Genomic DNA, 23,000 nt, shown 5'->3' on the forward strand with positions numbered 1-23,000 from the left:
TCTGATCAAAATGTTCAAGATATTAAAAGGAAAAGACAGGGTAGGTAAAGATAAACTATTTCGACTGGTTAGAAATTCTAGAATGAGGGAACATAGTCTGAGAATTAGAATCAGATCATTTAAGAGATTTGTTTGGAGGCACCTCGACACACGAAGGATGGTGGAGATTTGGAACTCTCTTCGACAAATGGCAGTTGATAATAGATCAGCTATTAGGTTTAAATCTGAGATAGTTAATGTCTCCGCTTAACAAAAATTAAGAGATATGGGCCAAAGGCAAGTATATGGGAGTTAGGTCACAGATCAGACATGATCTCATTAAATGGTCAAACAGGCTGGAGGGAATGAATGGTCTATTCTTATTTCTATGTTTCTATGTTCCTACAGGTGTATCCTCCAATGACTACCTTTTAAAATGATGTTCCTTAACATACATAATAGAAAACATTGCCAGAGGAGCCTCTTAGAATCAGATCCACAGTAAAAATAGTTGGTTCTGGCACAGAAACAAAGCAGTGGGGGGAACTTGGCCCCAATTTCTGCACCTTCAAATGTTCTTTCAACTAGATGAAGATGAATTATGAAGGTGTGTTGAATGATCTCGACTCCCTTACAGTGCATGAAGTATTTCCCATATGGGTATGAATATAATCCCTCCCTCTTAGCACAAATCTAAAGGAAAAATGAGCACAAGATCATTGATGACAAGAAAAATCAGGCACATTCTTTCAATTAATATTTGCACAGTAAAATGTTAGTAAGGATAATTTCCAGTTGGCCATTTTAAAAAGGTTTTATGGTTTCAATACTTAGCTGATCTTTATCATTTAATTCACCAAGTTAGTCCTTTGCAAAAAATATGTTAAATAGTTACCAAGTGGATACTTGGGCAAGAAAGTTAGGTAATGGAGAACACAGCACACTCCTGGAACAGCACCAGTGCAGACCTGGGATCAGATTATTCAATTATTAACTGATCAAAACTTGTATTAGTGAATAACTGTCAAACAACGTCCACTGCATTTTTGAGTTTGAATAAAAGAACACAATTTAAACAGAGGAAACAGGTGTCTTGCCCACTGGCCAAAGAGCCTCACATTGGCTCCTTTTAGTCACATTTAAATGCCAACCATTAATTGGGCAAGGTCGGTCTTGCCCAGCATTGAGGACAAGGCAGTGGATGTCCTGCCCTCTGAAAGAGATGGGCCAGGTCCCAGCAGTTCCTCTGTGAGATTGTGGTGGCTACATCAGACACTCCATTCACTTGAGATTGAGGATTGCCACAGATACATGCAAGTGATGGCTTGGGGAATGGGGAAGAGAGAGCCAGAGACAGCAACAACATGCTCTCAATAGAATCCCTTTTCCCAATACTCAATCCGATGCCAAGTGCTTATCAGCAAAGGATTACTACTGGAAGCTTGTAAGCAAATAGCAAGAATTTAGGTGCACATAATGACTAGTTTGTACACAGATTGAACAGTAAGATGCTTCATTCATATCACTATCACACACAAACACCTCAAATGGGGTCCTTTGTTTACTGCATGAAAGAACGGACCACAAATAGTTCAAGCAGCATTATTTAGGGTATTAACTTCTTCAAATCAACTTTATGTCTCCATGATTGCAAGCTTGATTAATAACAACAAGCTGTTCTATAAATTCTGACAGCATTATCATAGCAATTATCTCAACATGTCACTTCCTAGTATGCACTTGGTTTGGAACAGTTTCCCTTTGATCAAAAGCTATCTCATCTAATTTCATGTCATTACACCTGAAACCACACATATTTCAATGAGATACCACCAACTAAACTTAAAATTCAAGACTTAGTGCACAAACTGTAGATGAGAAAAACATTAAATTAAGGGAAATAATGTGAATTTTAATCAATAGGCTAAAGAATTGTTGACATAATCTTAAATTTATCCAAAGGGCCAGCAGTACTTTGGTTCTCACATTCTCTATGTCCAAAACAGAACAAAAATATCTAGCTTCACTCCTGAAATCAGCCATTTCTATCACTTTTAATCCTATCCTATTCATGCAAAAATGAACTTCAAAGGTTTGCATTTCCAACAAGTCATCAAACATCAATGTCTGTTTTGAATGGCTGACTGTTCAAAACTAAACAAGACAGACAGCTTTGATCCATTACTTCTGTTAAAATATGGATTTCTGCTTGGAACAAAACTACTCAACATTTTTGTTGCTGAATCTGCAATTTTTCTCCATGCTAAGAATGGATTCTGACAACTAAATAAGGCTCTGAATCACTGTTTTTACAGGGTAATTTTTAAAAATATATGCTTTACATCAACTGTTTTCATAGCCTCTTGGAGATAGATCGCCAACCAGGTCATAGATGTACACAGCATTCTCCTCATTGCTGCTAAGACATCAGAGAATCTGATCAGATTCTTCCGAATTATGTTTTTTTTTAAATTATAATTTTTTTTCTAGCACTACACAGCTCATAGAAGCACACTCAAATAGAATCTTTACTCAGAGAGTAGTAACGGTATGGAATACTTTGCCTGCAACGGTAGTAGATTCGCCAAGTTTAAGTGCATTTAAGTCGTCATTGGACAGGCATATGGACGTACATGGAATAGTGTAGGTGGGATGGGCTTCAGATTAGTATGACAGGGTGGCGCAACATCGAGGGCCGAAGGGCCTGTACTGCGCTGTAATGTTCAATGTACTATTTAATGTTAAGTATTTATTTGGATCAGTCCTCATCTTACCTTGGACTGTCATTATAATAGATGCTGCGTGGAGGGAGAAGTGGGGAGACAGATACCATCACAGGTAATTGACTCTCCATAATGCAAGTGCATAGCCTGAAAATAGTGAGAGCACCTACTGCCCAGACACCATACTGATGAAGGCAATACGGCAGCAAATATCTCCATCGCGAAACAAAGGATGAGATGAAGGGAAAGAACAATAAACAGACTAACAGATGCTTATTTCTCTTCCTCAATACATAGAAACAATTTACTCCATCAACAAAAATAAATTGGAATCCATATTTAAAGCAAAGTAAGTACATTGCTTCATCATATCAAACATCTGTATAAAATGATCTTAGTTAAAATAAGGACTAGAGGTCAATACAAATTGGCAATGAAAGGAAAATCAGATTATAATAAAGATATTATTGCAAGCAATCTGCAGAAAAATAGTTCTCAACTTATGACTGAGTAAATGAATAATTCACCAGCAGAGGAGAATTAGTTCATATCCTAAGCTAATTTGTGCAGAAATTGATAAACACTCAAAATATCCTCCAGTAAGAGTTATAATCTACTTTTAGAAATCTAAAACATGAAACAATAAACACCACAAAACCAAGACAATATCGCAGATTATATCAAGGTTTTTGAAGGTTATTTAAATCTAATTGCATAAACATCAACATACAATTTTAATCATCTGGAAAGAGATAGCAGTTTATTGCAGTGATCAAACATAGCACAGAGAAAAAGTTCTCATTATTTAGCTACAGAACAGTTTAAATGCACAAAATTCAAAATAACAGCAAGAGATATTCAGTAACTGACAATGTAATAAGAGGATGTAGGCTTCTAATTATAATATGAAGCAGTCATACAATCCTGAGAGCTTTCCTATCCATCTAATCCACATGGAAACACTTTGATCTGAAAAAATTCTTTATTTTCCAACAGTATCCTTCAAAGTTCACCTCTTCTACTTTCCCAGGTCACAGTATAGCTGGGCTAGATAATATTGGGCTCAACTTGCTGAATCACTTTGCAATAATTTCCTCTTCCAACAAGGAAGCATCTGATCATAGGTGGTCCTCAAAAGGCTTGCTCTGCCACTTCTGCCACGCTGAGGCAGAATTGCTTCCTCAAGGCAAGTAATTATTTTTATACCAATAATAAGCTTATAACGTCAAACATAGAGCTGACCAAGACCCTCGAGTGGGAGATCATCTATGGAAAAGGGAAGGTGAGCTGAGGAGGATGTAGAGATGCTTCAGTCTGATTTGAACAGATTGATTGAATGGCAGTTGAAGTGTACTGAAGTCATCCACTTCAGTAGCAAAAATAGGCAGGCAGAAAATTATCTGATTGGCGATGGGAAAAGGGGAGGTGCCACGAGACCTGGAATCATAGAGTCAGAGACATACAACATGGAAACAGACCCTTGGGTGAACCCGTCCATGCTGACCAGATTTTCCAAAGTAAACTAGGCCCATTTGCCTGCATTTGGCCCATATCCTTCCAAAACTTTCCTATTCATGTACCTGTCCAAACGTCTGATAAATGTTGTAACTGTATCTGCATCGAGCACTTCCTCTGGCAGTTCATTCCACACACGAATTCATTGCCCTTCAGGTCCTTTTCGATCTTTCCCCCTTAAAATTATGCCCTCCAGTTTTGAACTCCCCTATCCTATGGAATAGGCCTTGGCTATCCACCATATCTACATCTCTCCTGATTTTATAAATCTCTAAAGTCACCTCTCAACCTCCAACTCTGCGGTGAACCATTTCCCAGCCTATCCACACTCTCCTCATAACTCAAAACCCCCAGTACCAGTAACATCCTTGTCAGTCTTTTCTGCATCTTCTTCAATTTAATGATATCCATACAATATCAGGGCAACCAGAACTACGCACAGTATTCCAAAGGTGGCCTCACCAACGCCCTGTACAAGCGCAACTCCTTTACTCAACACTCTGAGCCACAAAGGCAAGTGTGCCAAACACGTTCTTTACCACCCTGTGTACTGTGATGCCACTTTCAAGAAACTATGCATTTGAACCCTTAAGTCTCTTTGTTTCAAAACACTCCACAGAGCTCTACCATTGACTGTGTAAGTTCTGCCCTTATTTGTCTCACCAAAATGCAAAACCTCATATTTATCTAAATTAAACACCATCTGCCACCCCTTAATTGACCCAAGTGATCAAGTTTGCTTTTTGGTTTTAGATAACCTTTACTGTCAACTATACCACCAATTTTGGTGTCATCTGCAAACATATGAACGATGGTCAAAGTTTGTGAGAAGATTTGTAGCTCAGGTGCTCATTGTTGTGGTTCTGTTCACCGAGCTGGGAATTTGTGTTGCAGACGTTTCGTCCCCTGTCTAGGTGACATCCTCAGTGTTTGGGAGCCTCCTGTGTAGCGCTTCTGTGATCTTTCCTCTGGCATTTGTAGTGGTTTGAATCTGTCGCTTCCGGTTGTCAGTTCCAGCTGTCCATTGCAGTGGTCGGTATATTGGGTCCAGGTCGATGTGCTTATTGATTGAATCTGTGGATGAGTGCCATGCCTCTAGGAATTCCCTGGCTGTTCTCTGTTTGACTTATCCTATAATATTAGGTGATGTCCCAATCGAATTCACAATGCTTGTCATCTGCGTGTGTTGCAACTAATGATAGCTGGTCGTGTCGTTTTGTGGCTAGTTGGTGTCCATGGATGCGATCGTTAGCTGTCTTCCTGTTTGTCCTATGTAGTGTTTAGTGCAGTCCTTGCATGGGATTTTGCTACATTGGTTTTGCTCATGCTGGGTATCGGGTCCTTTGTCCTGGTGAGTAGTTGTCTGAAAGTGGCTGTTGGTTTGTGTGGTGTTATGAGTCCTAGTGGTCGCAGCAGTCTGGCTGTCAGTTCGGAAATGCTCTTGATGTATGGTAGTGTGGCTAGTCCTTTGGGTTGCGGCATGTCCTCATTCCGTTGTCTTTCCCTTAGGCATCTGTTAATGAAATTGCGGGGGTATCCGTTTTTGGCGAATACATTGTATAGGTGTTCTTCTTCCTCTTTTTGCAGTTCTGGTGTACTGCAGTGTGTTGTGGCCCTTTTGAATAGTGTCTTGATGCAACTTCTTTTGTGTGTGTTGGGATGGTTGCTTTCGTAGTTTAGGACTTGGCCTACAGGAAAGCCACTCACACAGACCAAGTCCTAAACTACGAAAGCAACCACCCCAACACACACAAAAGAAGTTGCAACAAGACACTATTCAAAAGAGCCACAACACACTGCAGTACACCAGAACTGCAAAAAAAGGAAGAAGAACGCCTATACAATGTATTCGCCAAAAACGGATACCCCCGCAATTTCATTAACAGATGCCTAAGGGAAAGACAACGGAATGAGGACATGCCGCAACCCAAAGGACTAGCCACACTACCATACATCAAGAGCATTTCCGAACTGACAGCCAGACTGCTGCGACCACTAGGACTCATAACAGCACACAAACCAATAGCCACTCTCAGACAACAACTCACCAGAACGAAGGACCCAATACCCAGCATGAGCAAAACTAATGTAGTGTACAAAATCCCATGCAAGGACTGTACAAAACATTGCATAGGACAAACAGGAAGACAGCTAACGATCCGCATCCATGAACACCAACTAACCACGAAACGACACGACCAGCTATCCTTAGTAGCAACACACGCAGATGACAAGCAACATGAATTCGACTGGGACAACACTACTATTATAGGACAAGCCAAACAGAGAACAGCCAGGGAATTCCTAGAGGCATGGCACTCATCCACAGATTCAATCAATAAGCACATCGATCTGGACCCAATATACCGACCACTGCAACGGACAGCTGGAACGGACAACCGGAAGTGGCAGATTCAAACCACTACAAATGCCAGAGGAAAGATTGCAGAAGCGCTTCACAGGAGGCTCCCACCTAGACAGGGGACGAAACGTCTGCAACACAAATTCCCAGCTCGGCGAACAGAATCACAACATACTAACCATGCTTCCCATATTCTCTTCCAAATTATTGCTGAAAGCATGCATGCAGGTGCAGCAGGTGGTCAAGAAGGCAAATGGTACAGTGAGAAGATTTGAATACAGAAGCAGGAATGCCTTGCTGCAAATATACAGGGCCTTGGTGAGACTACACCTGAAGTACTGTATAATTCTGGTCTCCTTATCTGAGGAAGGATGTGCTGGCTAAAGAGACAGTGCAATAAAGGTTTACCAGACTGAGATGACAAGATGGATATAAGAGAAGAGATTGGATTGGTTAACACTAAATTCACTACAGTTCAGAAGAATGAAGCAGGCTCTAACACTCTCACATGACTAGACAGGATAAACACAAAAACAATGCTCCAATGACCAAAGAGCGCAGAAGCTGGGGTGACTGTCTCAGGACAGCAGAAGGCTCTTTAGGATTGAGATGAGGCGAAATTTCTTCTCCCAGAGAGTGGTGGGCCTTTGAAATTCTCTGCCATAGGAAGTAGTCGAGGCCAAAACTTTGAACATTTTCAAGGGGGAGTTAGATATAGTTCTTAGGGCTAAAGGGATGAAAGGATATGGAGGGAAAAGAGGAACAGGATACTGAATAGGATAATCAGCCATTGATTCATAAAGATGGACAGCATGGAAACAGACCCTTCGGTCCAATCCATCCATGCCAACCAGATATCCCAACCCAATCTAGTCCCACCTGCCAGCACCCGGCCCATTTTCTTCCAAACCCTTTCTATTCATATACCCATCCAAATGCCTCTTCAATGTTGCAATTGTACCAGCCTCCACCACTTCCTCTGGCAGCTCATTCCTTACATGTACCACCCTCTGCGTGAAAAAGTTGCCCCTTAGGTCTCTTTTATATCTTTCCCCTCTCATCCTAAACCTATGCCCTCTAATTCTGGACTCTCCGTCACCAGGGAAAAGACTTTGCCCATTTACCCAATCCATGCGCTCATAATTTTGTAAACCTCTGTAAGCCATGATCACATTAAACAGCATAGAAGGCCCAATAGGTCAAGTGGCCTACTCCTTTTGCTATTTCCTCTGTTTTCATATTTCTAAAAGGTGAGCAATCCAAGCACTGTACTAATATTTTTTAGTTGCACCAATTAACATGCAGTCAATCCCAACTAGGTCCGCAACTGCTAGCTTATTTTATGGCTTTGCTTGTGACCAAGATTACGGCTAGGTGTGGAAACACACGCAAGTACACGCTCAAATTGGAACACAACTTTTAAGCACAAATGTACAATAAATCACCTAATCTAGGGTTTGATGTACAAATAACAATACTTGTGGTAATACAGGGAATGATAAAGGTCAAAATTAATATCTATATATATCTGTGCATTGGTAACTTATGAACAGGCCAAATAATGACCATCTTCAAAAAAGTAATGTTAGATTAAATGCCAATTTCAAAATCTCAGCACTGCTAAGCGTATGGTCATTTCACATTTTCCTTTAGTCCCCAATAGTAATGATGCTATGTTTATCTGAAGCTGCTTTGGGGCAGTTTATCAGTTACCAAATGTAATGGGTTTAAGTTACAGCTAAGACAACTCATTCATAATGGTTTGAAAACATCAAAAGCTTTTACACTAATAGCATGATGTCATGGGTACAATTACTCATGCGCAGGTGGATCACAGTGACCAACTTAAATAGCAGCACTACTTCTGCTGCATTTGAAGCATTGTGGTTTCTTATGCTTTTGCAGGATGTGGGCATCACTGACTAACTCTACATTTTTTTGCACATCCTTAATAGCTTTGGAGAAGGTGGTGTGGTGAGCAGCTTGAACAGATGTGGTCAATGTGGTATAGGAACATCTATAATGCTGTAAGGGAAGGAGTTCCAGGATACTGATGCAGCAAAATGAAGGAATAGTGATATAGTTCCAAGTCGAGATGGTGGATGGCTGATAGGTTAGCTGTAGGTGATGGCTGTCCCTTGCATCTACTAACCTTGCCCTTTCCAACTCTATTTTGATTTAATCCCTGCCCTCTCCTGCACTGTTTAATCACACAGCATTGCCCTTTGATGTGAAGGGCACTGCTTGTCACTGGCCACTTGGGTATTCCTTTCTTCCTGGTGATGGAAACTGAATAAAGATTTGTGCATCTTGTGTCTTTCACTGTGTCTCAACCTGAACACACACAACATGGGTGCTGGGGAAAAAATAAGCACTACTGCAGTTAGGCGGTCGTGTGGGGGTTAAAAAAAAGGAAGAAAAAAAAACTAACCTTGCCCTTCTCGATCGCAGCAGTCATGGATTTGTAAAGTGCCTTGGTGAATGGCTGCAGTGCATCTTTTAGACGGGTGGGGGGAAAGAAGTATCCCCCATCTGCTACTCTAATATCCTTTAGGGAAAGAAATCTGGCATCTTTACCTGTTCTGGCTGACATGTGACTCCAGACCCACTGCAATGTGGTTGACTCTTAACTACTTTCTGGACAATTTGGGATGGGCAATCAATGCTGGTCAAGCCAGTGACACCCATATTCCAAGCCCTGTCCCAATGACAGTACATTCCTAGCAGAAGTGGTGGCATAGTAATATACAGTAGGGATGGCATTGCTCTGGGAGTCCTCAACATTGACTCTGGACCCCATGAAGTCTCACGGCCTCATGTTAAACATGGACACAGAAACATCCTGCTGACTACCATGTACTGTCCTCCCTCGGTTGATGAGTCAGTACTTAACGATGTTGAACAACACTTGGAGGAAGCATGGAAGGTGGAAAAGGTGCAAAAGCACCTCAGGATGGAAGATTTCGATGCCCACCATAGATTCAAGCTATGCACGCAGGGTGGGTGGCAGCTGGGGAGAAATGGAAGGAGCTGCACCGATCCAGACAACAGGAGAGTATCCTATCACATTTATCAGCAGATGGGTTCCTCACTGAAGAATTGCTAGTGCCTGAAATGCCCTTGTAGCCCAAAATATTATTGAATTTTCGATGGTATATGGATTGTATTGGTAAGGGCAACCTTTATTGCCCTTTCCAAATTGCCCTTGAACTGAGTGGCTTCCTGAGCTGTTTCAGAAGGCAATTCTGGTCTGGAGCCACAAGTAGACCACCTAAGATAAGGAGAGCAGATTTCTTTCTATTAATTCTTTTTTAGGAAAAGACTATAGCAGAGAGGTATTAGAAAGTATTTCAACTCAAACCTGTACAAAGTAACAAAGTAATTAACTAAGCAGAGATGGCTGGGCAGGTGATGTGCTGTAGCTGTATGATGTGGGAGCTGGCTGATCCCATTGTGAACGGCAGTGACCACATCTGCAGCAAGTGTTGGTTGCTGGAAGAACTCCGGATCAGAGTTGATGATCTGGAATCTGAGTTTCAAACACTGCGGCACATCCGGGAGGGGGATGTTTCAGGAGGCAGTCACACCTGGGAGATTAAGTAATTCACATTCAGCTAGTGATCAGGCACATCAGAGTGTGACTGTAAGTGAGGCAGGTAGGGGGAACCTGAGTTCAGGAGTGGAGGAGCCTCAGCCCTTGATCTTGTCCAACAGGTATGAGATTTTTGCTCCCTGTATGGATGAGGAAAAGGGCTCTGGACAGGATGAGCCAGCTGACCATGGCACCATGGTGCAGAAGACCATTCAAGAGGGGGGAGCAAATAGACAAGTAGTGATTATAGGGGATTCTATAATTTGGGGGACAGATAGTATCCTTTGCAAGCCGGTTCGGGAGTCTCGCATGGTATGTTGCCTGCCCAGTGCCAAGGTGTGGGACATCTCCGACCAGCTTGAAAGGATATTGGAGCAGGAGGGGGAGGATCCAATTGTTGTGGTCCACGTTGGTACTAACAACATAGGCAAAACTAGGGTGGAGGACCTGTTTGGGGATTACGAAGCACTAGGAAGGAAATTGAAGTACAGGTCCTCAAGGGTCATAATCTCCGGATTACTGCCCGAGCCACGTGCCAATTGGCATAGGGATAAGAAAATTAGGGAAGTAAACACGTGGCTAAGGGATTGGTGTGGGAAAGATGGATTCCACTTCATGGGCATTGGCATCAGTTTTGGAACGGGGGGATCTGTACCGTTGGGGCAGTCTTCACCTGAACCAATGTTCTAGCGAAGAGGATGAATAGGGTAGTCAGTAGGACTTTAAACTTCTGAGTTGAGGGGGAAGGGAAAGTGAAAGCGACAGGGAGTACGGAGTTAAATGGAAAGGTAAGCAACAGGATAGCATATGTGCACGCAGATTTAAACTCAAGGCAGACTGGGAATGCAGCAAAAAGGAAGGATAACTTAGGACATCTTATGACTTCCAATACGTCTAATGATAAAGTTTGCATTAAGGCACTTAAGGCTCGTAGCATTCATAACAAAGCAGATGAACTAATGGCACAGATCATAGTGAATGATTATGATGTGGTAGGCATCACAGAGACGTGGTTACAGGGGGGTCAGGACTGGCAGTTAAACATCCAAGGATTTTCAACTTATCGAAAAGACAGGGAGGTGGGCAGAGGGGGTGGGGTTGCCTTGTTAGTTAAGAACAAAATTAAATCTATGGCACTGAATGACATAGTGTCGGATGATGTGAGTCTGTGTGGGTGGAATTGAGGAACCACAAAGGCAAAAAAAACCATAATTGGAGTTATGTACAGACCTCCTAACAGTGGTCAGGACCAGGGACGCAACATGTACGGGGAAATAAAGAAGGCATGTCAGAAAGGCAAGGTCACGGTGATCATGGGAGACTTCAATATGCAGGTGGACTGGGTAAATAATGTTGCCAATGGATCCAAAGAAAGGGAATTCATGGAATGCTTATAGGATGGCTTTTTGGAACAGCTTGTCATGGAGCCCACAAGGAAGCAGGCTATTCTGGACCTAGTGCTTTGTAATGAACCAGACTTTATAAAAGATCTTAAAGTAAGGGAACCCTGAGGAAACAGCGATCATAATATGGCAGAGTTCAGTCTGCAGTTTGAAAGAGAGAAGGCAAAATCGGATGTAATGGTGTTACAGTTAAATAAAGGTAATTATGAGGGCATGAGAGAGGAACTGACAAAAATAGACTGAAGGCAGAGCCTAGCGGGGAAGACAGTAGAGGAAAAATGGCAGGAGTTTGTGGGTATAATTGAGGACACTGTATAGAGGTTCACCCCCAAGAAAAGAAAGATTATCCGGGGAGGGATTATACAGCCATGGCTGACAAAGGAAGTCAGGAAATGTATTAAAGAAAAAGAGAGGTCCTATAAAGTGGCCAAGAGCAGTGGGAAATCAGAAGATCAGAAGAAGGCTACAAAAACAAACAGAGGATAACAAAGAGAGAAATAAGGAAGGAGAGGATCAAATATGAAGGTAGGCTAGCCAGTAATATTAGAAATGATAGTAAAAGTTTCTTTCAATACATAAGAAACAAACAACAGACAAAAGTAGACATTGGGCCACTTCAAATTGATGCTGGAAGCCTAGTGATGGGAGATAAGGAAATAGCAGGAGAACTTAACAAGTACTTTGCGTCAGTCTTCACAGTGGAAGACATGAGTAATATCCCAACAATTAAAGGGAGTCAGGGGGCTGAGTTGAGTATGATTCCCAATTACAAAAGAGATAGTGCTAGAAAAGCTAAAAAGTCTTAAAATTGATAAATCTCCTGGCCCCAATGGGATACATCCTAGAGTTCTGAGAGAGGTGGCTGAGGAAATAGCGGAGGCATTGGTTGAGATCTTTCAAAAGTCACTGGAATCAGGGAAAGTCCCGGATGATTGGAAGATTGCTGTTGTTACCCCATTGTTCAAGAAAGGATCAAGACAAAAGATGGAAAATTATAAGCCAATTAGCCTAACCTCGGTTGTTGGTAAAATTCTAGAATCCATGATTAAAGATGAGGTTTCTAAATTCTTGGAAGAGCAGAGTCGGATTAGAACAAGTCAACATGGATTTAGTAAGGGGAGGTCGTGCCTGACAAACCTGTTGGAATTCTTTGAAGAGGTGACAAGTAAGTTAGACCAGGGAAACCCAGTGGATGTGGACTATCTGGGCTTCCAAAAGGCCTTTGATAAGGTGCCACACGGGAGGCTGCTGAGCAAGGTGAGGGCCCATGGTGTTCGAGATGAGCTACTGGTATGGATTAAGGATTGGCTGTCTGACAGAAGGCAGAGAGTTGGGATAAAAGGTTATTTTTCGGAATGGCAGCTGGTGACAAGTGGTGTCCCGCAGGGTTCAGTGTTGGGGCTGCAGCTGTTCACATTATATATTAATGATCTGGATGAAGGGACTGGGGGCATTCTAGCAAAGTTTGCTGATGATACAAAGTTAGGTGGACAGGCAGGTAGTACTGAGGAACTGGGGAGGCTGCAAAAGGATCTGGACAATTTGGGAGAGTGGTCCAGGAAATGGCTAATGGAATTCAACGTGAGCAAATGCGAGGTCCTGCACTTTGGAAAAAAGAATACAAGCATAGACTACTTTCTAAACAGTGAGAAAATTCGTAAAGTCAAAGTACAAAAGGATCTGGGAGTGCTAGTCGAGGATTCTCTAAAGGTTAACATGCAGGCTGAGTCCGTGATTAAGAAAGCGAATGCAATGTTGTCACTTATCTCAAGAGGGTTGGAATATAAAAGCACCGTTGTGCGACTGAGACTTTATAAAGCTCTGGTTAGCCCCCATTTGGAGTACTGTGTCCAGATTTGGTCCCCACACCTCAGGAAGGACATACTGGCACTGGAACGTGTCCAGCGGAGATTCACATGGATGATCCCTGGAATGGTAGGTCTAACATACGAGGAATGGCTGAGGATCCTGGGATTGTATTCACTGGAGTTTAGAAGATTAAGGGGAGACTTAATAGAACCTTACAAGGTAATACATGGCTTGGAAAGGGTGGACGCTAGGAAATTGTTTCTGTTAGGCCGAGGAGACTAGGACCCGTGAACACAGCTTTAGAATTAGAGGGGGTCAATTCAGAACAGAAATGCAAAGACATTTCTTCAGCCAGAGTGGTGGGCCTGTGGAATTCATTGCCGCAGAGTGCAGTGGAGGCCGGGACGCTAAATGTCTTCAAGGCAGAGATTGATAGATTCTTGATGTCATGAGGAATTAAGGGCTACGGGGAGAATGTGGGTAAGTGGAGTGGAAATGCCCATTAGCCATGATTGAATGGCGGAGTGGACTCAATAGGCCGAATGGCCTTACTTACACTCCTATGTCTTATGGTCTTTCAATAAAAGACATCAGTGAACTGTAATTGCTGATCACTCCATTCATATATTCCATCTGAGCCTGGGAGAGAGAGTGTATGTGATGCTAATAACTGAAGCTCATTTTCCTGAGATGAGAGGAGGTTTGCACTAAAGGCAGATGGAATAACTGTTTCCAAAGAGAATTGGATATGCACTTAAAAGGAAAACCTTGTATGACTTTGGGAAAAGAATGGAAGAGTTGGACTAATTCTAGCATTCTAAATGAATAGTTTCTACATCAATGCACCAGTTTCATTAGCAAGAGAGACGATATAGCTATAGAAATTGGAAAATAAGGGCTATGGCATTTTTAAAGAAGTTAGCATTGGCGGAGAGGTTCTGAGTGGTTTGGCAGGATTAAAAGTTGATAAATCTCCAGGGTCGAATAAAATGTATTCCAGGCAGTTGAGTGAGGCAAAGGAGAATAGCAGGGGTGTTAGCAATAATTCTCAATTCCTTGCCAGCCATAGGAGAGGTGCTAGAGAACTGGAGGACAGCCAACGTGATACTATTATCCAAGAAGGGAGCAAGGCATAAACCAGGAAACTCCAGACTAATTAGTGGTGGGAAACTATTAGAAGCAATTCTGAAGGACAGAATTAATCTGCAATTGGAGAGGCAGGGATTAATCAAGAACAAGGTAAAAACAATAACTGCAGATGCTGGAAAGCAGATTCTGGATCAGTGGTGCTGGAAGAGCACAGCAGTTCAGGCAGCATCCAACGAGCAGCGAAATTGACGTTTCGGGCAAAAGCCTTCCTGGTGAAGGGCTTTTGCCCAAAACGTCGATTTCGCTGCTCGTTGGCTGCTGTCTGAACTGCTGTGCTCTTCTAGCACCACTGATCCAGAATTAATCAAGAACAGTCAGCATTACTTTGTTAAGGGGACGTCATGTCTGACAGACGTGACTGAACGTGGGGGTGCCGGTGTTGGACTTGGTGACAGTGAATGTTTCAAAGAGGTGACTAGGTGTGCACATAAAGGCAATGAATTCAACAGTCTGCTGTGACTTGAGCAGGCAAACGTAAGTAGTCATGGGAGCCAAGGAAATTTGACTAATTGGATCTAGAATTGTCTGAGTGGCAGAAGGCAGAGAATGATAGCTGAGGGGTGTTTTTGTGACTGGAAGCCAGTGTGCTGTGGGGTTCCATAGGGATTAGTGCTGGGGCCCTTGTTGTTTGTGGTACATATAAATGATTTAGATTTGATCAGTAATTTCATGGATTAATACAAAAATTGATGGGGTGATAAATAGTAAGGAGGATAATATTAGATTACCAGAGGATATAGATGGGCCAGTCAGATGGGGTGATCAGTGGCAAAACAGAGGGTGGTACAGGAGGGTTGTTTCTCGGATTGGAGGCCTGTTACAAGCAGTGTTCCACAGGGCTCGATGTTGGGTCCAATTTTGTTTGTCATTTATATGAATGATTTAGATGAGAATGGAGAAGGCATGGTTAGTAAGTTTGCAGATGTTAACAAAATTTGTGGTATATAGTGAAGAAGGGTGAATAGTGAAGAAGGGTGTCTAAGATTACAAAGAGACCTTGATCAGTTGTGTCAATGGGCTGCGGAGGGACAGATGGTATTTAATTTGAATAAATGTGAGGTATTGCACTTTGGTAAGACAAACAAGGGCAGAACATATGCAATTAATGGTAAGGCTTTGGGTAGTGTCATAGAATACAGAGACCTAGATGTTCTGGTACATACTTCTTAAAAGTTTGCATCAAATGTCAACATGGTGGTTAAGAAGGCAATGAGCATGCTTGCTTTCAATGCTCAGTCATTTGAGTGTCATATTTGGAACATCATGTTGACGTTATACAGGACATTGGTGAGGCCTCTTCTGGAGTACTGTGTCCAGTTCTAGACACCTTGTTACAGGAAGAGTATTGTTAAGCTGGAGAGTGTTCAGAAAAGATTTACCAGAATATTGCCAGGAATGGAGGGTTTAATTATAAGGAGAGGCTGGATAGGCTGGGTCTTTTTTCACTGGAGGATAGGCGTTTGAGGGATGACCTCAGAGAGGTTTATAAAATCTTGGAGGATATAGATAAGGCAGGTGTCTTTTCCCAAGGGAGGGGGATTTCAAGACCGGGGACATATTTTAAGGTGAGAGGAGAAAGATTTTAAAAAAGACATGAGGAGCAACTTTTGTTTACACAGTTCATGTGTGGAATGAACTTCCAGAGGAAGTGATGGATGACAGTACAGTTATAATATTCAAAAGACATTTGGAGGAGTACACAAATAAGAAATGTTGGGGCCATATAGGCCAAGCTCAGGCACATGGGACTAATTTAGTTTGAAATTATGGTTGGCATGAATTGATTGGACCAAAGATCTGTTTCCATGCTGTATGACTATATGACTCTATAAATGATATTCAATCCAAATAAGTGTCACTTGGATAAGAAAACCAAAGCACGGTAAAGTAGGACCTTGGTTTCCATGTGCACCGGCCTCTTAAGTAGCAGGATAGATAAAGTTGGTTGGAAGACATATGGGATACTTATCTTTTTCAGTGAAGGGGCAGCACTTAAAAATAAGGATGTTATGCTGGAATTGTATAAAATGTCAGTTAGGCCACAGCTAGAGCATTTTATATAGTTCAGGAGTCCAAATTATACGAAGGATGGGATTTACTGGAGAGAATGCAGTGGAGATTTATCAGGAAAATGCCTGCGCTGCTGAGTTTTAGTTATGAAGAGAGGGCGGGTAAAACTGGGGTTGTTTTCCTTCGAGCAGAAGAGATTGAGGGAGAACATGATAAAGATGTATAAAATTGAGGGGCGTAAATAGGATAGACAGGAAAAAAAAACTTCTGCTCTTGGTGGAGGAATGGGGGCATAGATTTAAGATAAGGGGCAAAAGGTTTAGACACGATGTGAATAAAATGTTTTTCATCCAGAGGGAACTGATTTCTGTAAGGGTGGTATATACAGAAATGCTCATAACATTTATGTGGTATTTATACATACACGTGATGCCAAGGCATACAAAATTATGGACCAAGTGTTGGAAAGTGGGATTAGAATTGTTAGGTGGTTGTTTTTGATTGGTGCAGACTCACTGGGCCAAACGGCTTTTCCTATGTTGTAGACCTTTATGACTCAAATGTTGTGATTCTTTCACAAAAAGTCAACTTAACCATGATAGGACAAATAACCTTCTTCAGTGCTTTTATAGCTCCATGAATTATTATTAGATAATACAATAATTCACCAAAGTGGGTTTCACTAAATAGCAATACTAAAATATATTTTACCTCTTTCACTTTTATTCCAATGGTACATTCTCCAGTGACGCTAAGTAGCTGAGGATGAAAGGCAATCTTTATGTAAACATTCAAAGTAGGCCAAAAATGCAGCTGGTTGCTGTTCAAATCCATAACTACCTTCCAAGCTAGATCAAGAGATTTCACACAAAGAGATTCTTCTGACCTGTAAAGCTAAATAAATCAACAGGTTAAGGTACACGATAAACAATCTTAAAATTATGTTACAGTTTGCACATTCTTCTGTCTCAAAATGTCAGAAGGAGCATTTTACAGACCTTCAAAAGGTGAAAAATATTTCAGCAATATAGCTACAAATATGTATCTTTGAATTACCATTAGAATAAAGACAATAGTTTATATTTGCAAGAAAAAGTAGCACACCTATTTATTGCAGGAATAAATGAGAAACGTCTTAGTTGCTACCAATCAAATATATGTCAGATTTAATCTTGCTAACCTTAGGAACAAGAATCTTCATGCATTGCAGTATGGGAAGTACTTGGTCCGATCGCACAATGTTAAGTGCTTCTACACAGGCGTGAAGAATGAGAGCTGGATTTTTTACAGCAGGTAACGAACTCTTGTTGGCTACAGTTTCAGATGTCTGTTCAAGTTTGTTCAAAATAAAATAGATACAGGCCCAATGATCATGGATATACTGTGTAGAGACCTTTCCCCAGCCCTCAGCTGAAAATACATCCTCTGAAAGTCTAAACAAAACAAAAATATCCTTTTTAAAGGCAGGAAAAGTTTAGTATTAATGCAACATTTTACAGTAATACAAATTACATAAGAGCAATGAAATGCAAAGCCATTATGAAATGCCAATATACTAAAATATTCTGCTTCTCCCATCCTCCAGGTCCAGAAATGCTTCACACAATTAACGTAATTGTAATGAAAAATTGTTTGAGACCATTATTTCATGAGGGGTTTGAAGGAGAGGCACTAGTTGCAAATTTGAAAACTAAACCACCAAATAAGGAATAACTGAACTATTCCGAAGAGTTCCACTGTAAATGTACTTGGAGTGAATTCTTGTATCATGGCAAAGCTGTATGCTGGAATGTCAAAACCTAGAATTTGTTCCTTTATTGTTTAAAGGTCTTCTGGAGAAAAGTGAAAATAACACGATTAAAATATTTGACAGCAAATTAAAAAAAACTTCCACAATAATGAACAACCTTCAATTCATATTATGATCAAAAATCCTGGAGTCCTGTTATCATAAAAGTAGAGTTAGATACATTCATTTGCCATCAACCAGTGTAACCAATCAGCTCAGGCAAACTTGATATATTGCAGAGCATCAGACATCATGTGCACTTATAAAATTACGAAAGTTTATGCAGTTACAACATTAATTGCCTTTACTTTATTATCCCTCACTAACACTGCACCTGACTAAACATTAAACCAACTGTTTCACTAGCTCTTGCACAACCATACTAAATTTGTGTTAACTGCACCAATTCCTCAAGTTATTGTATGCTGACAGCTTTTTGTTATTAAAATTCCAGATTTGTGATTGATGAAACTTGAAAAGAAAAAGATGAATTTGCAACAGGTGGAAAAATACTCTGAAATGCATTTGAAAGCCATAGGCCTTAATGGCAAAAAGCAATCATTGTGTGATTACGTCAATTGCATGCATACTCTTTGTTTATTACTAGATTGCATTTTTGTTGTTTAACACTGCCATCCATTCTGGAGCATGCTGTCTGGTGGCTTGACAACTTGGCATATTTATTTCTGATAAGTTAGAAAACAGTTGGCCCTAGCTCAGAGTTCACATGCAGCGTGGATAATTACTATGGACAGAATAATATTGTTCTAGGAATATTTAATTTAATAAAAGAATACTGTTGACTTAATATTCATGTGTGATTTCACAATAACTTCAGCTTCTGATTAGCTGGCAAGTCATGAATCTAATTAAAAACATCTGGTTTGTAGGCTGATCAACACAAAATCAGTTATTGTATCATTTCCCTTCTCAAGAAAGCAGAAAGGGATGTTTGTTCCAATTCTACTATTTATGTTTCCTCTTTCTAAGCGGCTGCTGGGTTGAGCATGCAGTAGGTCCCATAGTGCTCCAATTCTCAATGTTTCCACTTCATATGGACAGCCTTTACCCACAACTTTCCCAATAGCCCATCCAGTGTGGTGAACCTGGCAAGGTTTGACCAACTCACTCAAATTCCTTCAGAATTAATATAAAAACTAGCAAGGTAGAAAACAAATGCTCAACATTGTCTGGACAGCTTTCCAAAATCCTAATCTCGTTAAAGTTTAGTTGTCTTTCCAGATTGAGTACAGCTGTTAATTCAGTGTTTCAACTTGGATGCCTCCAAAGCTGAGCCAGAAAGAGCTTTGATCCAAGCTGAGAGATCAGATTGTGTGTCCAATCATTAGCTGAGTTGCTTGCCGCTAAATGGGCAGAAATGAAATTTGTGCTAAATTGGAACTGGAAGAGCTAAACTGCAAATAAATAGCAGAAAAAGCTCTTCGAATTTTTTGAAGTAGATGGAGTAGAATGCCTTGAATGGATGAGTAAATTACACAAACTGTGAACCGTCACCAACCCAGGAACTTTAAGTTGCTGCTCTAATATTCACTGCAAGTCTTGAATATTTACATTGAACTTCCCTGTATAAAAGTTTTGCACTTGAAATAGTAAATTACGCATCTTTCTTACCCATTGTCTTGCTTACTGAAGAAAGGTTTCTCAAGATTCTTGTTGAATGGACCAGTTAAAACAGATTTGACCAATGTTTTGACAGCATTGAGGGAGTCAAGCTGCAGGTCTGGATACTGGGCATTAATCTTGCAAATCCAAGCCAAAGAAGCTCTAGCGACTACCATTTGGATTTGTTGTCCTAATTTCAGAACCTGAAACAAAAAGCAAAATAGAATTTACGTATCTTCAGCTGAACTCTGCTAACATTCACAGTGGTGTTTTTCAAACAATATTTGTTTGTGGAGTATGGTCAGTGCGGGCTAGTCCAGCTTTTATTGCTTGTCTCAACTGCCCTTTTTCTTCTCTTTGATCATTCATGGGATCTGGGTGCCACTGGCTAGGCCAGCATTTATTGTCGATCCCTAATTGGAGGGCAATTAGGAACCATACACATTGCTGTGGGTCTGGAGTAAAATGTAGACCAGTCCGGGTAAGGATAATAGATTCCCTTCCCTAAATAGCATGTGAACCAGATGGGTTTTTATGGCAATTGACAGTGGTTACACAGGTGCCACTAGGACAGCTTTTTATTTGAGTTTTTTTTTAAATACAATTCACGTTTCAGCATCTGACACAGTGATATTTGAATCCATGTCCCCAGAAGATTACCCTGGGCTTATGGATTATGAATCCAGTGACGTGGCCCAAAAACATCATCGCCCTCCAATGAATAGGTGGTCGGCAGCTGCTTAATTTTGCATATTGGATGACATAATTGTAATGCACGAAGAAAAAATTTTATACACAGTCATGGGATATGGACTTTGGTGGCTTATTCCCATCCTTAATTGCATTGAGGAGGTGGTATTGAGCTGCCTTCTTGAACTGCTGCAGTCCATGTGCTGTAGGTAGACCTGCAATGCCAGTAAAGAGGAATTCCAGGATTTTGACCCAGTGACAATTAAGGGACAGTGATGTATTTCCCAGAAACATTTATTTTCAGACAGATTGGAATAGACAGTTGAAAACTGCTGATCGTACAGATGGCCTACAATTCTTCCTGAAGTCAGTCAACAAACTCCCATTGAATGAGGATTTACGTTAGACAACGTAACTGGAAGCTACTTGATTGCATCCAAGGTCAGAGAGAAATTTCCTGAAACTTCTTCCTACCAACCCAAAGTTTATCAAAATAGTTTTACAAATGGAGGAAATCTATTAAAACCAAAATAAATTTATTAAAGGAGGACAAAGATGAAGCCTAAAAGGTAAGAAGCAGTAAGCTGCTGGCTATACTTCAGAGAAACATGAAGAAATCGCCTATAAAAAAAAATGAAGAAAATGATCCCATGTCCAAAAGAACAGTTCTATAAATAGCTTCACAGAAATTGGAAGAAAAACAAACTCAAGCACATCAAGACACCAGGTGACTGAGAAGCTGAGTTTTTATGTGCAATAAACAAAACATTTTTAAAGGAGACAGAAAAATAAATCTTATTGAACCAAGATGTTTTATGGGCCTCAAAACAAAAGGAAAGAGTGCAGGTATGATAACTTCCATGCCAGCTGGAAGAACATCAATTACTCACTGCCACAGGTGGAAAGGTCAGAAAAATAAAAGTGGTCGTTGAGTCAGACAAAGATAGCAAAGAATTCTCAAAGGGAAAATGCAGCCAAAAGAACGAAGCAATGTGGGACTCCTAAGTGCAATTTGATGGATGCATTCTGCAGGAGGTATCTGAGCAAGGGGATTTCAAAAGCAGCATCCAGTTTAAGAGTCAATATGAAAGGCCAGGAGGTTAGCTGAAATACACAGTCTTCAGAGTTATTGGTATGGCAATGTTTAAAACGAAAACTCAAAGTAGTTTTGCTCAACAACGAAAAATTTAAAAATGTAATCATCCACCATACCATAATGGGGGACATGTTATGTCCAGAATTCCCAAGGTTCCAAACTTGGCTGTGCAAGCAAGCAGAGAGACATAGCGATGAAAGGTGGAAATGAATGGAACATTATTCCAAATTTCACTTACACCCCTTGCATGTGTTAAGAGCAAGATTCTCACAGGTCTGAAAATACGTCAATGTTTTTAACTTAAATTATAGCATTCGACAGAAAACTCAAGTTGAAGTAAGCACATGATAAAAAAAATGCTTTAACATATGCGTCTACGTATTTGGACGTCATTTGGTGAATTGCAAAATTATAAGCTCTTTGCCATTAAAGGGCCAGAAGACAAGGGATTTTTAAAATAATTTATTTTAATAAGAGGATAGGATGGAAAAAATTGCAGAGGCAGACAATTGCCAAATATAAGGGTCAAATAAATAAGCAGAAATTATGCTTTACAGAGTTCAGAGTTCAATGCGTTTAAATATTTATAGAAGTTTTGTCATCTACTCCTTTGGATATTTAAATTAGTACATTAGTTTTTCAAGCACACCTGTCCAAAGAGAATATCCAGCATGTTTTATTTGTTGTTGGCCCTCAATGCAAAGATGATAATGCCTACCACCTGGGTTATTTGATAGGGTTCTAGCAGATATGTGACTATTATCTCACCTGGAAAATTTTGCTGCATTCAGGACCAGATAGAGAAAATGATTTCATTTTGGATGGACAGCTGCCTCAATGACTGCCCTTTGTTTCCACCCAACAAATTGCTTCCCCTGCCCAGTAGGGAACAAGCAATAATGGATTTGGAGATGTGTAATGAGGCAGACTTGATTAGGGAGCTGAAGTTGAAGGAACCCTAACAGGGAAGTGACCATAATATGATAGAACTCACCCTGCAGTTTGAGAAGGAAAAGCCAGAATTAAATGTAATGGTATTAGTCCATATAATGTAATGATTAAAGACATGGGAGAGCAGCTGACCAGAGTTGATTGGAAGGGGAGCCTAGCAGGGTGGAGCAGCAATGAGTCATAGAATCATACAGATGTACAGCATGGAAATAGACCCTTCCATCCAACTCGTCCATGCCAACCAGATATCCCAACCCAATCTAGTCCCACCTGCCAGCACCTCACCCACATCCCTCCAAACCCTTCTGA

General features: G+C 40.8%; 1 protein-coding gene across 3 annotated transcripts in view; it reads right to left on the minus strand.

Moving 5' to 3' along the window:
* Positions 1-23,000, minus strand: part of tarbp1 (TAR (HIV-1) RNA binding protein 1) — a 200,479-nt gene that overhangs the window by 97,003 nt on the left and 80,476 nt on the right. For all 3 annotated transcript variants that reach the window (XR_009645110.1, XM_060831275.1, XM_060831276.1), the window contains exons 15-17: positions 19,964-20,157; positions 17,723-17,975; positions 17,254-17,436 (exon numbers count right to left, since the gene is read on the minus strand). Coding sequence is in view for 2 of the 3 variants with exons in the window: in XM_060831275.1 (XP_060687258.1) it covers positions 17,254-17,436; positions 17,723-17,975; positions 19,964-20,157 (630 nt within the window). In the remaining variant the exon portion in view is untranslated. The remainder of the gene's footprint in view (positions 1-17,253; positions 17,437-17,722; positions 17,976-19,963; positions 20,158-23,000) is intronic.

This window comes from Hemiscyllium ocellatum, chromosome 10 (assembly GCF_020745735.1).
Source record: "Hemiscyllium ocellatum isolate sHemOce1 chromosome 10, sHemOce1.pat.X.cur, whole genome shotgun sequence".
Classification (NCBI taxonomy): Eukaryota; Metazoa; Chordata; class Chondrichthyes; order Orectolobiformes; family Hemiscylliidae; genus Hemiscyllium; species Hemiscyllium ocellatum.